This window comes from Haplochromis burtoni, unplaced genomic scaffold (assembly GCF_018398535.1).
Source record: "Haplochromis burtoni strain Fernald_Lab_line unplaced genomic scaffold, NCSU_Asbu1 Contig_192, whole genome shotgun sequence".
Taxonomy (NCBI): Eukaryota; Metazoa; Chordata; class Actinopteri; order Cichliformes; family Cichlidae; genus Haplochromis; species Haplochromis burtoni.
In genome coordinates, this window is record NW_024582553.1 from 939,289 (window position 1) to 956,081 (window position 16,793).

A 16,793-nucleotide genomic window follows, 5' to 3' on the forward strand; every position below is an offset into this window, starting at 1 on the left:
TGTTCATGAATTGAAGATTTTATTTGTTGTTTTTAAGTCTCTAAATGGATTAGCTCCCTCGCACCTCTCTGATCTTTTAACTAAAAATACTCCAAACAGAAATCTAAAGTCAGCTGATAGCAGAAGCAGGTTAAAACACAGAGGAGACTGGGCCTTTGCGATTTGTGTTCCTAACCTTTGGAACAGTCTGCCTCTTCAAGTTAGGACATTTGAAAACGTATATTTACTCCCTAGCTTATAATTGTGACTGATTTTTGTTTAGTTCTTTCTGTGTGTGTTTGGTTTACTTTGGTCAACCTGTGTTGCTTTTTAAAAGTGCCTATAAATAAATTGATTGACTGATTGGTTGATTTCCTTCTGTGTTGGACTATTGTAATTATTATCAGGTTGTCCTAAAAGCTCCATAAAAACCCTTCAGTTTATTCAAAATGCTGCAATGAGGGTACTGAAAAGGAATACTAAAAGAGTGCATGTCTCTCATAGGTTCTCTTCATTGGCTCCCTGTTAAACCCAGAATTAAATCCTTCTCCTTACATACAAGAGCTTTAAAAAATTGGCCCCATCATTTCTTAAAGATTTCAGAGTACTTGCTCATAGGGAGTTACAAGTTGGGGTTTTCTTTGTGTTAATATAGGGTCTTTACTATACGACATAAAGCACCTTTACATGACTATTCTTGTAAACTGGCACTATATAAATAAAATTGAATGCCATGTCTTGTGTCCACTTTACCTCAGATATTTTCAGCTCTTGCTATCGGAGTGATGAACGCCGATCCTTCACCCTGCTAATTAGGAAGTCTCCTGTCTGGGGTGGCAGCACTTGTCTTCAGATGGGTGTGAGTGCTGACGCTCGGCTTTTCTTCAGTAATGATGGCGTACAGGTGTGTTCGATTTTTAACCTCTTTCTTTCATGTTTTTTTTCCCTGTCCTGTATGACAGTTTAGCTGAATTGCAGAATCAGAATTGTTCACTGAAGGCCAAAAATTGCCAAATAAAACTTCACAAGTACAGTGTTCCAGCATTTGCTGTAATTGCCCACTTGATAGTAATATTTTATTAGAGCTTAATTAGGATATTCTTTATTTTGGATTACTACAAACATAACGGACAAGACCGGGGAATGGAAAAGAAAAGAAAGAAAGAAATTGAACTTGGGGAGAAGCAAGCAAACAAAGAAAAGCACCAACAAAAAACCAAACAGCAGAGAAACCACAGCAACAACCAACATATGCATAAATAACAATGACAAAGTTACTGAACAGCACACAGTATTGATAATGTAAGATATTTTTAGAGGCAGCAGCAGCCCAAATGGTGTGTGTCTGTAAGTACCCGTGTGCACATCCAGGTAAGGAAATCGTGAACACCTGATTCTGTTCATCTGGACGTAGCGTTTTCAGTGGGAGGAACGTTTTGTCGCTCATCCAAGTGACTTCCTCAGTCTCAGCTGACTGCAGGTTTCTCAAACCTTATAAACAACACATTTGAACAATAACTGAAATTATCATAGCCACAGAAACAGCAATCTGAAATAACAACATTGCAGACGTGGAAGCAGAGCAACTACGGACGAAAGGTTTCAGCCTGTCTCAGCAATGCAAAGACCCCAGCATCCAACATCAGCTTGGAGACGAGGAAGGCACTCGCATCACTTAGTAAAGACAACAACAGTCTCATCCTTCCAGCAGACAAGGGTAGGAGCACAGTATTGCTAAACCAGAAAGACTATCATGAGAGAAGTTTGTCACTGCTCAGTGATGAAAATACTTATGAGCCCCTGAAATGAGACCCAGGAAGTGGTTACAGGAAGAGGGGGATAGATTGCCTGAAGCTGTTAGGACAAGACAACGCTATTGACCGGACCTCATACCACAGGCTGTACCCAGGGGAATCTGCACCAAGTCTGTATGGTTTACCGAAGATACATAAACAGGGTGCACCTTTAAGGCCGATTGTCTGTATGATCAACTCAGTCACCTCTAACATCTCTAAGTTTCTGGCTTTGATCCTCAACCCACTGGTAGGCAGCTCTGAACATCACATCCAGAACACTTTGGATTTTGTTGAGAAGGTGAGAGATGTCATTATGGAGGCAGATGAAACAATGGTCTAGTACGATTTTACGTCTCTTTTCACTTGTGTTCCAGTCAAGTGTTGGAGGTAGTTCATAAGAGATTGCAGGATGACCCCAACTTGAGCAACAGGACCACTCTCAGCATCGACCAAGTCTGTTGCTTTTGGAACTGTGTCTTAATCCTACCCTGGAATGCCACCAAGTCATTGGTTCAGATATGTGGATGACACCTGGGTGAAAATCAGATCTCAGGATGTACCACAATTCACAGATCACATTAACTCGGTGGACCAACACATCAAATTCACCAGGGAGGATATGAAAAGTGGCAGGTTAGCCTTCTTAGAATGTGAGATTTCCATCAGTAATGGGGGACATCTAAAAGTTGATGTGTACCATAAACCTGCGCATACAGATCGGTATTTAAGCTTTGACTCTCATCATCCACTTGAGCATAAACTGGGTGTCATTAGGACACTACAACACAGAGCGAACACCATCCCCACTGACACAGCGGCCAGAGAGGCAGAAGAACATCACATCATGAAGGCCCTGAGTAAATGTGGTTATTCCAGCTGGACTTTTGTCAGAGCTGGGAAAGCACCTAAAGAAAGCTTCAGCCGATTCAGGGGAGAAGGACAACCGCTGACTAAGCGAAAACCTGTAGTGATCCCATATGTGTCAGGAGTATCGGAACAGTTGAGCAGCTAAGGGTACATCTTTCGCCATCATACAATGCTGTGATTGCAGCCATTCACCCACTTTCTGTGAATGCTACTCCTGGCCATTGATCAGTGGCCTTTGATCAATGAGCTTTGATCAGTGGGTTTTGGTCAGTGGTTGTTGATCAATGGTCATGAGAATTTGCATATTAATGATCAAGGAACTGAATGGGCTGGTTTCAGTCATTATGCAAATGTACTGTTTATAAGATTGGGGAAACCTGCAGTCAGCTGAGACTGAAGAAGTCACTTGGATGAGTGAGAAAACGTTTCTCCCACTGAAAACACTACGTCCAGATGAACAGAATCAACTTTTGGGGAATAACGGAAACCAGTCCACTGAATGAACAATGGGCTGTGAGGTCAGTTCAGTATATAGCTGCTTTGATTATACAGTTCAATCAATACATATACACTACCTATAAATAAGACTATGTAATGCACAATCCCTTTCATGTACAGTACAATAATTTAAATTACAAAAAAAATTAATACAAAGTAAAAATGGTAGGATTCTTCAGAAATAACACATCCTACCTTCATGTTGCGCCAGTGAGCTGCTGTTGATTGATAAGGACTTATTTTCTGTCTTCTTCCAGTCTCTGCTCTCCCATATCTGGTGGGGTGATATGAAGAGGAACACAGAGGTTTGGAGGCTCCTGCTCACTTTCTTCTGCCCCATCCTCTGCTACACCAATCTGATCTCCTTCAGGTTAAAGGCTTATTCTTTTCAGATTAAAGGTTTGTAAATGTATTTTGATACTTTTTTAAACATTTGCTACATATTTTACCTCATAGAAAACAAGATAATCAGTTGGAAGAGGAGGAAGGAATTCCTAACGATGATGGGCCAGACCAGGACACTAACAGTCTCTATGGGACCACCGTCTTCTCTTTGGATGACATCAAGCACCTGTAATATTTCTACTTGCACTCTTCAGTGTTAATCTGTAGAACATCAGTTTGTTATTTTTATTTTATTGATTTGCATTAGCTAAAGTCTAACAATTAAATCAATTTTGTTTTCGTTCTTACACCAGTGACCTTGACTCAAAAGATCACAGGAGTGGTACCATTAAAGGTGAGTCCTGTTTAAAGAGTCATCTTTGAATAAGTGTTGTCACTCACTACAAGAAGAAAGTCTGACTTCAGAAATTATTCTTGTCACCACATGCTGTCATTTAAGTCACCTGCTATCTGCATTTATAATCTTTGATACAGGTGTACCTTACCGACCACCACAGCGTCCATTCATAGTGTCACGCTGGCGTCAGTTCTGGTTTGCACCGGTCACCTCTTTTCTGGGCAACGTCCTGATGTACTTCCTGTTTCTTTTGCTTTTCGCCTACGTGCTGTTGGTGGATTTTGATCCCCCACCACCCTCAGGTCCAGGTGTTGCTGAGTGTGTGTTGTACTTCTGGGTATTCACCATCGTTTGTGAGGAGATCAGACAGGTGAGTGAAGAGACACGTCTTACTAGAACTTTATTTCCCAGAAAGGTGGGTAGCTGTAGAAATATAAAGGGAAAAAGTGAACCCAGTAACTGAACTTTTTATTAAATTGCACATAGAAGAAGGACGATATAACTGAAGATTCGTATTGCAATACAGTGGTTAATATGCAGCTGTGTCACAAGCATTAAATTCAGAATGGACATTAAAATAGATTAATACATTTTAATATTTGTTACTGTATTCAAATAACTTAAGAAATATAGTGAAGATTAAATATAATTACATAAATAAAAATCTTATTCTTGTTGAATTTTTACCCAGTCTTTATAATAGTACATATTATGAACAGTCAATCATTTTGGTTGAATCTCTTCCTTCCTTATTATGTTCCTTCTTTGCTTACCACATTAAATATACCTTTCTTTGAACAGCACACGGAGAGTAGTTTTCAGTATTTGGATATATGCCACCAGCTTATAGTTTAGTTTGTTGTAATTTTTGTGTTCTTCTTCTAGTCAATTTTTGTGGGGACGATGACTTGGCGTCAAAGGTTCAGACTCTACATTAAGGATCTGTGGAATAAATGTGACCTCACCGCCATCAGCCTGTTCATTATAGGACTAATCTGCAGGTATGGACAAGAAATACAAAAAAAGACAGATTATTGAAAAACATTTTCAACAATAATATTTTTGAATGAGGTGTTTTCATTGCAAAATTGTAAAAGACTTGTGCTTGGTTTGTGTTTATGGATGTAGTGTGGCATAAATAATTTCCTTAACCCCTGGTCATTTAGTCCCTTAAATATAAAAATGTTTCTTCTCTAAAAACCAAATTTTACAGGTTAATATACAGGTTTGTGGCCTGGCGGTGCTGCTACCTCATTGATTCAGCTTTACTGTGCTTGTATTTCAGGATGTTCCACTGGTCACATGAATTTGGACGGGATGTCCTGTGTTTGGACTACATGGTCTTCACATGTATATTTTTTGCTAAAATTTGTCCCTCTCACTTCTTTTATTCTACCTGTTGTTTTATACAGATGTGCTACCCTCCTCTTCCAGCTCAGCTTGATTCAGTAACACTTTATATCAAGGATAACGCCTTCATTCAAGATCAGGAAAAGAAACAAGAATCGCGCACGCTCCCTTTTGACAACTTCTGTTCAGTCCGCCACCATGATCCTCACTGATAAGCACTGAAATGAAAAATAAATTTATCGTGTGTGTGTGTAATTTGAGTTGGGAAATGACATGACCATCATTACTTTTGTTTTAAAGACACTTCTGGAATTTAAAATCAACATATTCTTACATAATCTGTAATAATGTCTATTAAGAATTACATTATGATTTAAAATTCAAAGCATTTATTGTCATATGTACAAAGGAAAGCATTTCTCTGTGCAATGTCAGCATGATAATACTTTTTGTGTCTACATTATTGTTTTTTTTTTTAAATAAAGCTTTCATACTTAATAAATGAATTCTTATTAGAAATACAAAAAATAACCTCTAGTTCAAGTATTTTTAAATATTTAGTTAGTAATATTAACTACCCTGGCTGCAGGCGTATCATTTCAGTAGGCGTATCAGTAGTTGCAGGACAGGGTTTGTTCTTTTGGACACAGCTGGGCTAGCTGTCTACCTCTAGCCTAGTACAAAAAAATTAGCTATTAGCTCCTGATATACATTTATATTAATGTGAAGAAGAAGAAAACCTTATCAGGTTTTGCTTATCAGCACATGACACAACCCAAATTCCAATATAAGGTGTGTTGCTTATAAATCCATGAAGTGCTACAGAGAAAATTACATTTTATTTATGTAATTAACACATTTTGAACTCTTAAAGAAATATAACAAAAGGAAAGACACCCAGCTGAACTAAAATGATCCATGTAGCAAACAAAAACTGTTGTGAGCCGCCACCCTTATATCGCCTTTGGGCTTTTGGAGCCTTGACCTGACTTTTAAAAAATAATTGGAAAAAAAGCACTATGCTGCTGAAAAATAGATATTTGCAAAATTCTGCCTAAATATGTATTTTACCTGGTTAATGTGTGTGGCGGGGCGTGGTCTGCAGCGCCGCTGCAGGGGAGGCGGATGCACCTTGCTATCTTTAGTGAGGGGATTTCCGGCTCGGCTCACTAAAAAGAGCCGGCTCTTCAGGTTGTTTTGTTGCTTTAATTAATATTATTAACAATAATATAAAATTATGCACAAAAGGAATTACTAATGTTAAAAAAAGTGGTTTTATTTATATATGTTTATATATAAATATATGTGGTGGCCCCTAGACAAAGCATGTACAAACTCCAAAACAGAGCTACCTAGATCACTTAAATTACACAATTGAAAGCATATGTGTATTGTTTGTGTATTTATACACAAGCACTCATATATATTCAAATAATTAAAAAAAAAAGTTCATTTACCTGTTACTACCACACACCAAATCCGGTCGTTGGTACTTGCTGGCTTGTGTAGCCACTAGGTAACAAAAGCTCAACACTGCGCCTAGCATCCTGGAGCACTTCTGTTGTGTTTTGTACGTGTTTGGAGTTTTTACGTGTTTTGGAGTTTTTACGTGCTTAGGGTTTGTACGTGCTTCAGAGTTCATACGTGTTTTGAAGTTTGTACATGCTTTGTCTCTAGGGCCACCGTAAATATACTTTTATTTATTCACTCCACATAAAATGTAATAAATAAATCATATAATACAAAAACCAACTATTCACATTCAACTTTTAACTATTTAAATTTTCAGCTTTTTCCTTTTAAACAAATTTAAAGTGAAACAACACAAAACACTGCAAACCACAACACAATTAAATATAAATTAAAATATGAAAACAAAAAGAACATGCATATTCTCTGTCATATGGACCTGCATGAATAAACTTTCTGAATCCTTTATCATCCGAAAATCAGTTGTGGATGATTACCATAGACTGTAGAAACAGTCAATGATGATTACCTTTCTAATGTGACGTAGTTGTCCCTGGCTCTCTTTCTCTGTCTCTCCCTCCCGCTCTGATCATGTTAGTGATGGGTCGTTCCCGAACGAAATGGCTCTTAGAGCCGGTTCTTTGACGTGAACGACGCCGGCTCCTTATCCCGAGCTGTCTGTTTTTTTTTTTTTTTTTTCTCACCCTCTCTTACACTCGCTTAGCACTCAGTAGCACAGGAAAAAATGTGGACGGGATTATTTTTCAAAACGACAATGGAAAATCTCAGTTTTCAAAAATACCCGTGTACGTGTGGACGTAGCCTAAGTATCACATTACAATTAAAAGAAACATAAAGAATACAAGGATTATAGCTGAACGGAAGGCTAGGCTATCGATAATAATAATTTCTTATAGGTTACTCTACAATAAGCTTCAAAAAGCCTGAATGATTAAAAAACCGATAATGTCATTATAATTGTATATCTTTATATAGAGAAGTAACCTCTCAGGTTCACAATGACATTTTCTGTGAAAACATTTTTATTAGCCCTATACCTGAATTTGCATAATTTCATGAATCATGTTAAAAGTAGGTCCGTTACAAGGCCTACAGTATAAACTTGTAAAGTGACTTACATATAATTCGTGTATTTTTAAAAACAACTGACTAAAACTATAGTTTTTACAATATTTGCATGTCAAATTAACATAATTTTTTGTTATGAGTATTAAAGTATTTCACTGTTTTTGTTCCCAATATTTGTAGTTTTAACAAATAAATTTGATTATAATACACATTGATGTTGTAAATATAACAAAACATTCTGTTTAATAGTTTACAAAAATTCACTGTGATTGAAACATTTCTGTAGGGATTTTACATGGTTTTTATGTCAATTTCACTGCCATTTTTTACAGTGTAGGGCTAATCTGCAGGTATAGACAAGAAATAAAAAGCAAGACATAGGGGATTTTTCCAAATATTTTCACAATATTATAGTGTGGTGTGACTAAAGCATGGCGGGATCACAGGTTGTTGCTTTGAGCTCACAAGCTGCCAGCCGCACATATACCACACCACAACCACCCACAGTCCCTGTGTTTTAACAGGCGGGCGTGGTCTGCCCGCCACATATAGTTAAATTATGTTTTGTCATTGCAAAACCATAACATTTTTAATGCGCTGTGTTTGTGTTTTAATGCACTTGTTTGGATATAATGTGCCATAAATATTTTCTTAATGCCTGGTTTAAGTCATACATACATACATACATACATACATGAAAAAATAAATAATGAAGCAAACAAGATCACAATTTCCTCTTGTTTAGATGAAGGATGTCTTCTTCTTCCTCTTCTTCCTGGGTGTGTGGGTCATGGCGTATGGAGTTGCCAATCAGGCTCTGATCTACAACTATGATCCAAACCCAAATCGCATTTTTCGGAGAGTTTTCTACAGGCCATACTTGCACATCTTTGGACAGATCCCTGTGGAAGAGATGGATGGTACAAGTGTTTGTGCAAGTGGCATAAAAATAAGAAAATCTGTGTTATAAGCTGAAATCTGTTTTAAAATGCTGCAGTTTCCTGGAACCTACTTTCATCACAGCAATTTGAAATTGAGTGTTATTATAATTTTAACCATTTCTTACATTTCTTACCTTGCCAATTTATTGCAGTGGGCAAGGACTGGGATATCACTTGTACACACAATGTGACTTTGATTGAGAGCGGTGAAGAGCCGTGTAGAAATCATGAGAGTAACTGGCTGGTAGTGATTCTGCTAGTCGTATATCTCCTGGTCACCAACATCCTGCTCATCAACCTGCTTATTGCCATGTTTAGGTAAAGAACAAGTCTTTTATTATATCTGAAGGTGCGTTCACATACTGAATGGTTTGACTCAGTGGCTCTGATCTGCTTGTATCCACACAGCTTCACTTTCTCTAAAGTGCAGGAACACAGTGACATCTACTGGAAGTTCCAGCGTTACAACCTGATTGCTGAGTACCACTCCCGTCCTTCTTTGGCTCCTCCTTTCATTATCCTCTCACACATCAACATCTTTATTAGGAGAGTTATTCGCAAAGTGCCCTCTGTAAAGATCCACCACTTTGGTCAGTATTGGAGTCAGGAGACTTGGTTCCTATTAAATAAAGTTATTCATTTAATACAGTTATTGCTTAATTACTTTAAAGTAAAAGGTTTAATGAGTAATGAGTCAGAAAGCCACAGCTGATTGAATTTGATATTTGATATCTTCTAAATTTTATTCAGCACATTTTGCTACGTGTGATTTTTTCTTAAACAGTGCCTGCCTTGTTATCACTCAGTTGCTCACTAAAAATGGCAGTGCCAGGTTACAATAATAGGTTCTTTGATTACTTGCTCACTGACCTCAGTTCAGCAGTGACGAAAGCATGAAAAATGAGTTGAAAGGTAATCATTTCAACCCTTGGTCTGTACTATCAGTGTTAGACTTGGAAGCAAAGGAAGCGAACCGATTATCAATGTGGGAAACGATTCAGAAGGAAGACTTCCTGACTGCTCGAATCAAGATCCAGAAAAGCAGCGACTCAGAAAGGCTCAAACGGATGTCTGCCAAGTGAGCACACCTTCATCCTCCACTGTAGCAGCATTATTTATTACTGTGTGACTCCATCATTCTGAAGTAAATGTATCTTTGTTTATATAGGGTAGATGGTGTGCTTAAACATCTGAGTGAAAGCAGAGACTTCGAACACAGGCTACGGTCTCTGGAGAATCAGGTAAAACCGAAGCTCCAACTTATCATTTTGTACCATTTGAGTCATTCGTGATACATATGTGGAGCTGCTGTGAAAGAGCATGTCTGCAGAGTTAAACTATTCTATATAAAGGTTAAAGCACTTCATAGCAGGTGGCAGTTGGCATAATACATTAAGAGGTGTTTAAAAATAAAATAGGAAAGTAGGAAAATACCTACTGTACAGCCAAAAGTCAGTTTTAGGTTGGATTATGTGAAGTTGTTATTTTAGGTGACTGTAAGTAATTCTGTACTAAGTACTTTTATGGATTGAAGAATGTCACATTAAAGAAGCAAAGGCAGAACTTAAGCTAATCAAGTTAGTGCAATCAGTTGTAAAAATAAATGCACACACAAAGAAATGGTGTATTATATCATTTAGTGCAGAAAACAAAAACAAATTCCAAAATGATGTTTGAGAGGAGAGCCATTTAGGAACTAAACACTGACTGCCAGTGGCACACAGGGACCAGGTTTTGCCACTTTCATGCTTGGAAACAGGTCACAACAGCTTCTCCAATGCCTACAGGTGGGATCTACCAAATAACAGGCCAAAAGGAAGGCATGGTGGAGTGAGTTTTCACCGAGAAAAGGAAAAAGTACAATTGTTGTCAAAGAACAAAGGCAATAGTTTTCCATGTGTGTCAGCTAAATTGTTTTACAAACTTCTCAAAAAACAAGCATTACATATTCTCATAGATTTTCTCAAGTTGTCTTGACTCATTGACTCTTTTCTCATATACACCTTCTTGTTCTTCTTTTCAGATCGAGTACTGCTCCAGTGCCATCAGCTGGGTTGTGGATACTTTAGCACAAGGAAGCACATTCAAACCTCCTCGACCCCCACCTGCATTACGTGGTACTTCACAGAACTTGTGAAATTAGTATGCTTACAAAACAACCTGCATACTAAAAGGCAAATATTGTTTTCTCGTACAAAACTCAGTTACTTTGACCTTATTTTAAAATGTATATTTTTTGCTAAAATTTGTCCCTCTCACTTCTTTTATTCTACCTGTTGTTTTATACAGATGTGCTACCCTCCTCTTCCAGCTCAGCTTGATTCAGTAACACTTTATATCAAGGATAACGCCTTCATTCAAGATCAGGAAAAGAAACAAGAATCGCGCACGCTCCCTTTTGACAACTTCTGTTCAGTCCGCCACCATGATCCTCACTGATAAGCACTGAAATGAAAAAGAAATTTATCGTGTGTGTGTGTAATTTGAGTTGGGAAATGACATGACCATCATTACTTTTGTTTTAAAGACACTTCTGGAATTTAAAATCAACATATTCTTACATAATCTGTAATAATGTCTATTAAGAATTACATTATGATTTAAAATTCAAAGCATTTATTGTCATATGTACAAAGGAAAGCATTTCTCTGTGCAATGTCAGCATGATAATACTTTTTGTGTCTACATTATTGTTTTTTTTTTTAAATAAAGCTTTCATACTTAATAAATGAATTCTTATTAGAAATACAAAAAATAACCTCTAGTTCAAGTATTTTTAAATATTTAGTTAGTAATATTAACTACCCTGGCTGCAGGCGTATCATTTCAGTAGGCGTATCAGTAGTTGCAGGACAGGGTTTGTTCTTTTGGACACAGCTGGGCTAGCTGTCTACCTCTAGCCTAGTACAAAAAAATTAGCTATTAGCTCCTGATATACATTTATATTAATGTGAAGAAGAAGAAAACCTTATCAGGTTTTGCTTATCAGCACATGACACAACCCAAATTCCAATAAATAAGGTGTGTTGCTTAAATCCATGAAGTGCTACAGAGAAAATTACTTTTTATTTATGTAATTAACACATTTTGAACTCTTAAAGAAATATAACAAAAGGAAAGACACCCAGCTGAACTAAAATGATCCATGTAGCAAACAAAAACTGTTGTGAGCCGCCACCCTTATATCGCCTTTGGCCTTTTGGAGCCTTGACCTGACTTTTAAAAAAATAATTGAAAAAAAAAGCACTATGCTGCTGAAAAATAGATATTTGCAAAATTCTGCTTAAATATGTATTTTACCTGGTTAATGTGTGTGGCAGGGCGTGGTCTGCAGCGCCGCTGCAGGGGAGGCGGATGCACCTGTGCTATCTGTTAGTGAGGGGATTTCCGGCTCGGCTCACTAAAAAGAGCCGGCTCTTCAGGTTGTTTTGTTGCTTTAATTTATTATTAAAAATAATATAAAATTATGCACAAAAGGAATTACTAATGTTAAAAAAAGTGGTTTTATTTATATATGTTTTTATATATAAATATATGTGGTGGCCCCTAGAGGCAAAGCATGTACAAACTCCAAAACAGAGCTACCTAGATCACTTAAATTACACAACTGAAAGCATATGTGTATGGTTTGTGTATTTATACACAAGCACTCACATATATTCAAATAATTAAAAAAAAAAATTCATTTACCTGTTACTACCACACACCAAATCAGGTCGTTGGTACTTGCTGGCTTGTGTAGCCTCTAGGTAACAAAAGCTCAACACTGCGCCCTAGCATCCTGGAGCACTTCTGTTGTGTTTTGTACGTGCTTCAGAGTTTTTACGTGTTTTGGAGTTTTTACGTGCTTCAGGGTTTGTACGTGCTTCAGAGTTCATACGTGTTTTAAAGTTTGTACATGCTTTGTCTCTAGGAGCCACCGTAACTATACTTTTATTTATTCACTCCACATAAAATGTGATAAATAAATCATATAATACAAAAACCAACTAGTCACAGTTCAACTTTTAACTATATAAATGTTCAGCTTTTTCCTTTTAAACTAATTTAAAGTGAAACAACACAAAACACTGCAAACCACAACACAATTAAATATAAATTAAAATATGAAAACTAAAAGAACATGCATATTCTCTGTCATATGGACCTGCATGAATAAACTTTCTGAATACTTTATCATCCGAAAATCGTTGTGGATGATTACCATAGACTGTAGAAACAGTCAATGATGATTACCTTTCTAATGTGACGTAGTTGTCCCTGGCTCTCTTTCTCTGTCTCTCCCTCCCGCTCTGATCATGTTAGTGATGGGTCGTTCCCGAACGAAATGGCTCTTAGAGCCGGTTCTTTGACGTGAACGACGCCGGCTCCTTATCCCGAGCTGTTTTTTTTTTTTTTTTTCTCTCACCCTCTCTTACACTCGCTTAGCACTCAGTAGCACAGGAAAAAATGTGGACGGGATTATTTTTCAAAACGACAATGGAAAATCTCAGTTTTCAAAAATACCCGTGTACGTGTGGACGTAGCCTAAGTATCACATTACAATTAAAAGAAACATAAAGAATACAAGGATTATAGCTGAACGGAAGGCTGCTATCGATAATAATAATTTCTTATAGGTTACTCTACAATAAGCTTCAAATAGCCTGAACGATTAAAAAACCGATAATGTCATTATAATTGTATATCTTTATATAGAGAAGTAACCTCTCAGGTTCACAATGACATTTTCTGTGAAAACATTTTATTAGCCCTATACCTGAATTTGCATAATTTCATGACTCATGTTAAAAGTAGGTCTGTTACAGGCCTACAGTATAAACTTGTAAAGTGACTTACATATAATTCGTGTATTTTTTAAAAACAACTGACTAAAACTATAGTTTTTACAATATTTGCATGTCAAATTAACATAATTTTTTTTGTTATGAGTATTAAAGTATTTCACTGTTTTTGTTCCCACTATTTGTAGTTTTAACAAATAAATTTGATTATAATAACACATTGATGTTGTAAATATAACAAAGACATTCTGTTTAATAGTTTACAAAAATTCACTGTGATTGAAACATTTCTGTAGGGATTTTACATGGTTTTTATGTCAATTTCACTGCCATTTTTTACAGTGTAGGGCTAATCTGCAGGTATAGACAAGAAATAAAAAGCAAGACATAGGGGATTTTTCCAAATATTTTCACAATATTATAGTGTGGTGTGACTAAAGCATGGCGGGATCACAGGTTGTTGCTTTGAGCTCACAAGCTGCCAGCCGCACATACACCACACCACAACCACCCACAGTCCCTGTGTTTTAACAGGCGGGCGTGGTCTGCCCGCCACATATAGTTAAATTATGTTTTGTCATTGCAAAACCATAACTTTTTAATGCGCTGTGTTTGTGTTTTAATGCACTTGTTTGGATATAATGTGCCATAAATATTTTCTTAATGCCTGGTTTAAGTCACAGGTTTATTTACAGGTTTGCCACCATTTGGAGGTGCTACCCCATTGATTCAGCATTACTGTGCTTGTGTTTCCAGATGTCCTGCTGGTCACATGAATTTGGCTGGGAAATTCTTTGCTTGTATTACACTTTATCCTTTACCTCATTCTCATGTTTGCCATTCACAAGCAGCTGGGGCCAAAATCGTCATTGTAGGAAATATGGTGAGAAAGTTACTATCAGTTGGCATTATACCAGGGGTACATGTTTAATGATATACTGTGAACAACATGACAACTTCCTCCTCTTGTTCAGACGAAGGATGGAGTTGTCAATCAGGCTCTGCTCCACCCTTACAAGCCAAACCTGAATCACTTTTTTGCAAATCTTTGGACAGATTTTTGATACGGGCGACATGGGCGGTTGCCCGGGGCGGCATCGTGGTGGTGGTGGTGGTGGTGGGGGGGGCACTGGATACGGGCGACACGGGGGTTGCCCGGGGCGGCATCGTGGTGGGGGGCGGCATCACGGGCATCGGCAAAAAAAAGAAATAAAAAAAATTGCTCATACTCATGCTGCCCCAATTTCATGCTATACTGGGGATGACATAGGCACCGATCTTTCTATCGCCCATTTGCTGGGAGTAAGGGCGCCCTCCGTTTGCGAGGAGGCCTATTGCTTGCGGCACAGGGAGGAGATTTACAGTTTGATGATTTAAAGTCTCACACACAACCCGTCAAAAGGGGAGGGGGCCCTGCTGCTTCCAAATAGAGCACATTTCACTTATAATGTTGTCAATCCAAGCCCATTATGTATTCCTGATTTAAATCCTGGGTTGTGCGAGGTGCCAGAGGGAGTGTTCGCCCAGGGCGCCAAACAGGCTAGGAACGCCACTGGACAGATCCCTGCGCAAGAGATGGATGGTACAAATGTTTATGCAAATGGCATAAAAATGTTGTTGTTACATTTTCAAATCAGATCTTCACAGCAATAAAAAACTGAATGTAGCTTTCTTATCTTTCTCCTTTAATGTTTGTTTTGTGACACTGAACAAGGAGCTGCGTATAAATCAGGATAGTAACTGTCTGGTAGTGATTTTGCTGGTCCTAAACCTCCTGGTCAGCAACATTCTGCTCATCAATCTACAGTGTTGGGGGGTAACGGAATACATGTACCAGCGTTACATATTTAAAATACAAAATATGAGTAACTGTATTCCCTTACAGTCACTGTTTAAAAAGGTGATAATCAGAATACAGTTACTTTGTTGGAATAAAGGGATTACACGGCGGTCTTTCCCTGTTTCATATGTTAGACTATGCCCTATTATTGGAAATTCCACACCGGTGGAAACCCAAACAAAACACGCATTAAGAGACTCTAATGTCTGTGTCTCAATCTTGCGGCCCATATCACCCCTCCTTGCATCCGTGACGTGAAGAAATATTTTAAACAATTATTATTCAAAAACTTATTTAATATGAAGGCAATAGGCAGAGTGTTACAGGCGTAGCCCTAAAGAAAGTAGCCTCATGGGCAGTGTAGTCTGAGCTGCAGGGAGAATGTGTGGGACTGCTCCTCCCGTTATGTGTGTGTGAGCATGGGGGAGGGAGAAAAAAGGAGAGTCGAAAAGTACAAATTGTCACCGAGCAGAAACGGGAGCTGAAAGCATGTAAATATAATAATAATCACCGCAGCCAGAGGTCCCTTTACTACGGTTTGGAGCTGCGTATCTGTTTTATATACGCGTGGAATAGTTTTCTACACGAGATCGCTGCAAAAAGTGCAGCCTTACCTAATGTCCACCTACTGTTACTCATTTCATATTAAGATTTAAAAATCTAGTTGGTATTGGCATGGTGAGTAACCTTCAGTAATAGTAAAATAAATCACACAGCAATAGTACATTCATGTAGTTGTAAAAAAGCATGATAATGTATTAAGTAATCCAAAGTATTCAGAATACGTTACTCTCATTGAGTAACATAACAGAATACGCTACAAAATACATTTTGAGGCATGTATTCTGTAATTTGTAGTGGAATACATTTTAAATGTAACCTTCCCAACACTGTTAACCTACTCATTGCCATGTTTAGGCGTGTTTAGGCATGTAGCTAAAGAACCAGTCTATCAGTATTCACATACTGATTATTTTCACTTGACTAAGCTTGAGTCAAGTCAAGTCAAGTAGCTTTATTATCATTTCAACCAGTGGTACAGTACACAGAGAAACTTGACAAAATTCTTCCAAGACCATGTTGCTATATATAGTTTATAACAAACAAACAACACAGGACTACATAAAGTGTAAGTGTGCAAGAATTTCAAAAACAGCAACAACAAAAAAAACCAGTGCAACGCCAGACAGAATGGAACGATGCAGACAAACAGTGCAACAGAAAAGTACAACAATAACAGTGGGTTGTGCAAAAAATAACTTGCTGTATGAAGGTGTGCATGTGTGTGTGTATGAGACTGTGCAGATAAGTGCTTGAGGTAGTGACGTGTGTGAGCGAATCATTGTATGTGTCAGTCCAGTCATAGTGTTCAGGAGTCTGAAGGTTTGGGGGAAGAGACTGTTTCATAGTTTGGCAGTGAGGGCCCGAATGCTGCAG

The 16,793-nt window shown here is 37.8% G+C and overlaps 1 protein-coding gene across 1 annotated transcript in view; it reads left to right on the forward strand.

Annotated features, from left to right (window-relative positions):
- Positions 1 to 16,793, forward strand: part of LOC102292284 (transient receptor potential cation channel subfamily M member 4) — a 123,925-nt gene that overhangs the window by 12,411 nt on the left and 94,721 nt on the right. The window contains exons 15-20 of the mRNA XM_042226036.1: positions 738 to 883; positions 3,398 to 3,510; positions 3,597 to 3,713; positions 3,839 to 3,879; positions 4,020 to 4,252; positions 4,768 to 4,883. Coding sequence (XP_042081970.1) covers positions 738 to 883; positions 3,398 to 3,510; positions 3,597 to 3,713; positions 3,839 to 3,879; positions 4,020 to 4,252; positions 4,768 to 4,883 — 766 coding nt within the window. The remainder of the gene's footprint in view (positions 1 to 737; positions 884 to 3,397; positions 3,511 to 3,596; positions 3,714 to 3,838; positions 3,880 to 4,019; positions 4,253 to 4,767; positions 4,884 to 16,793) is intronic.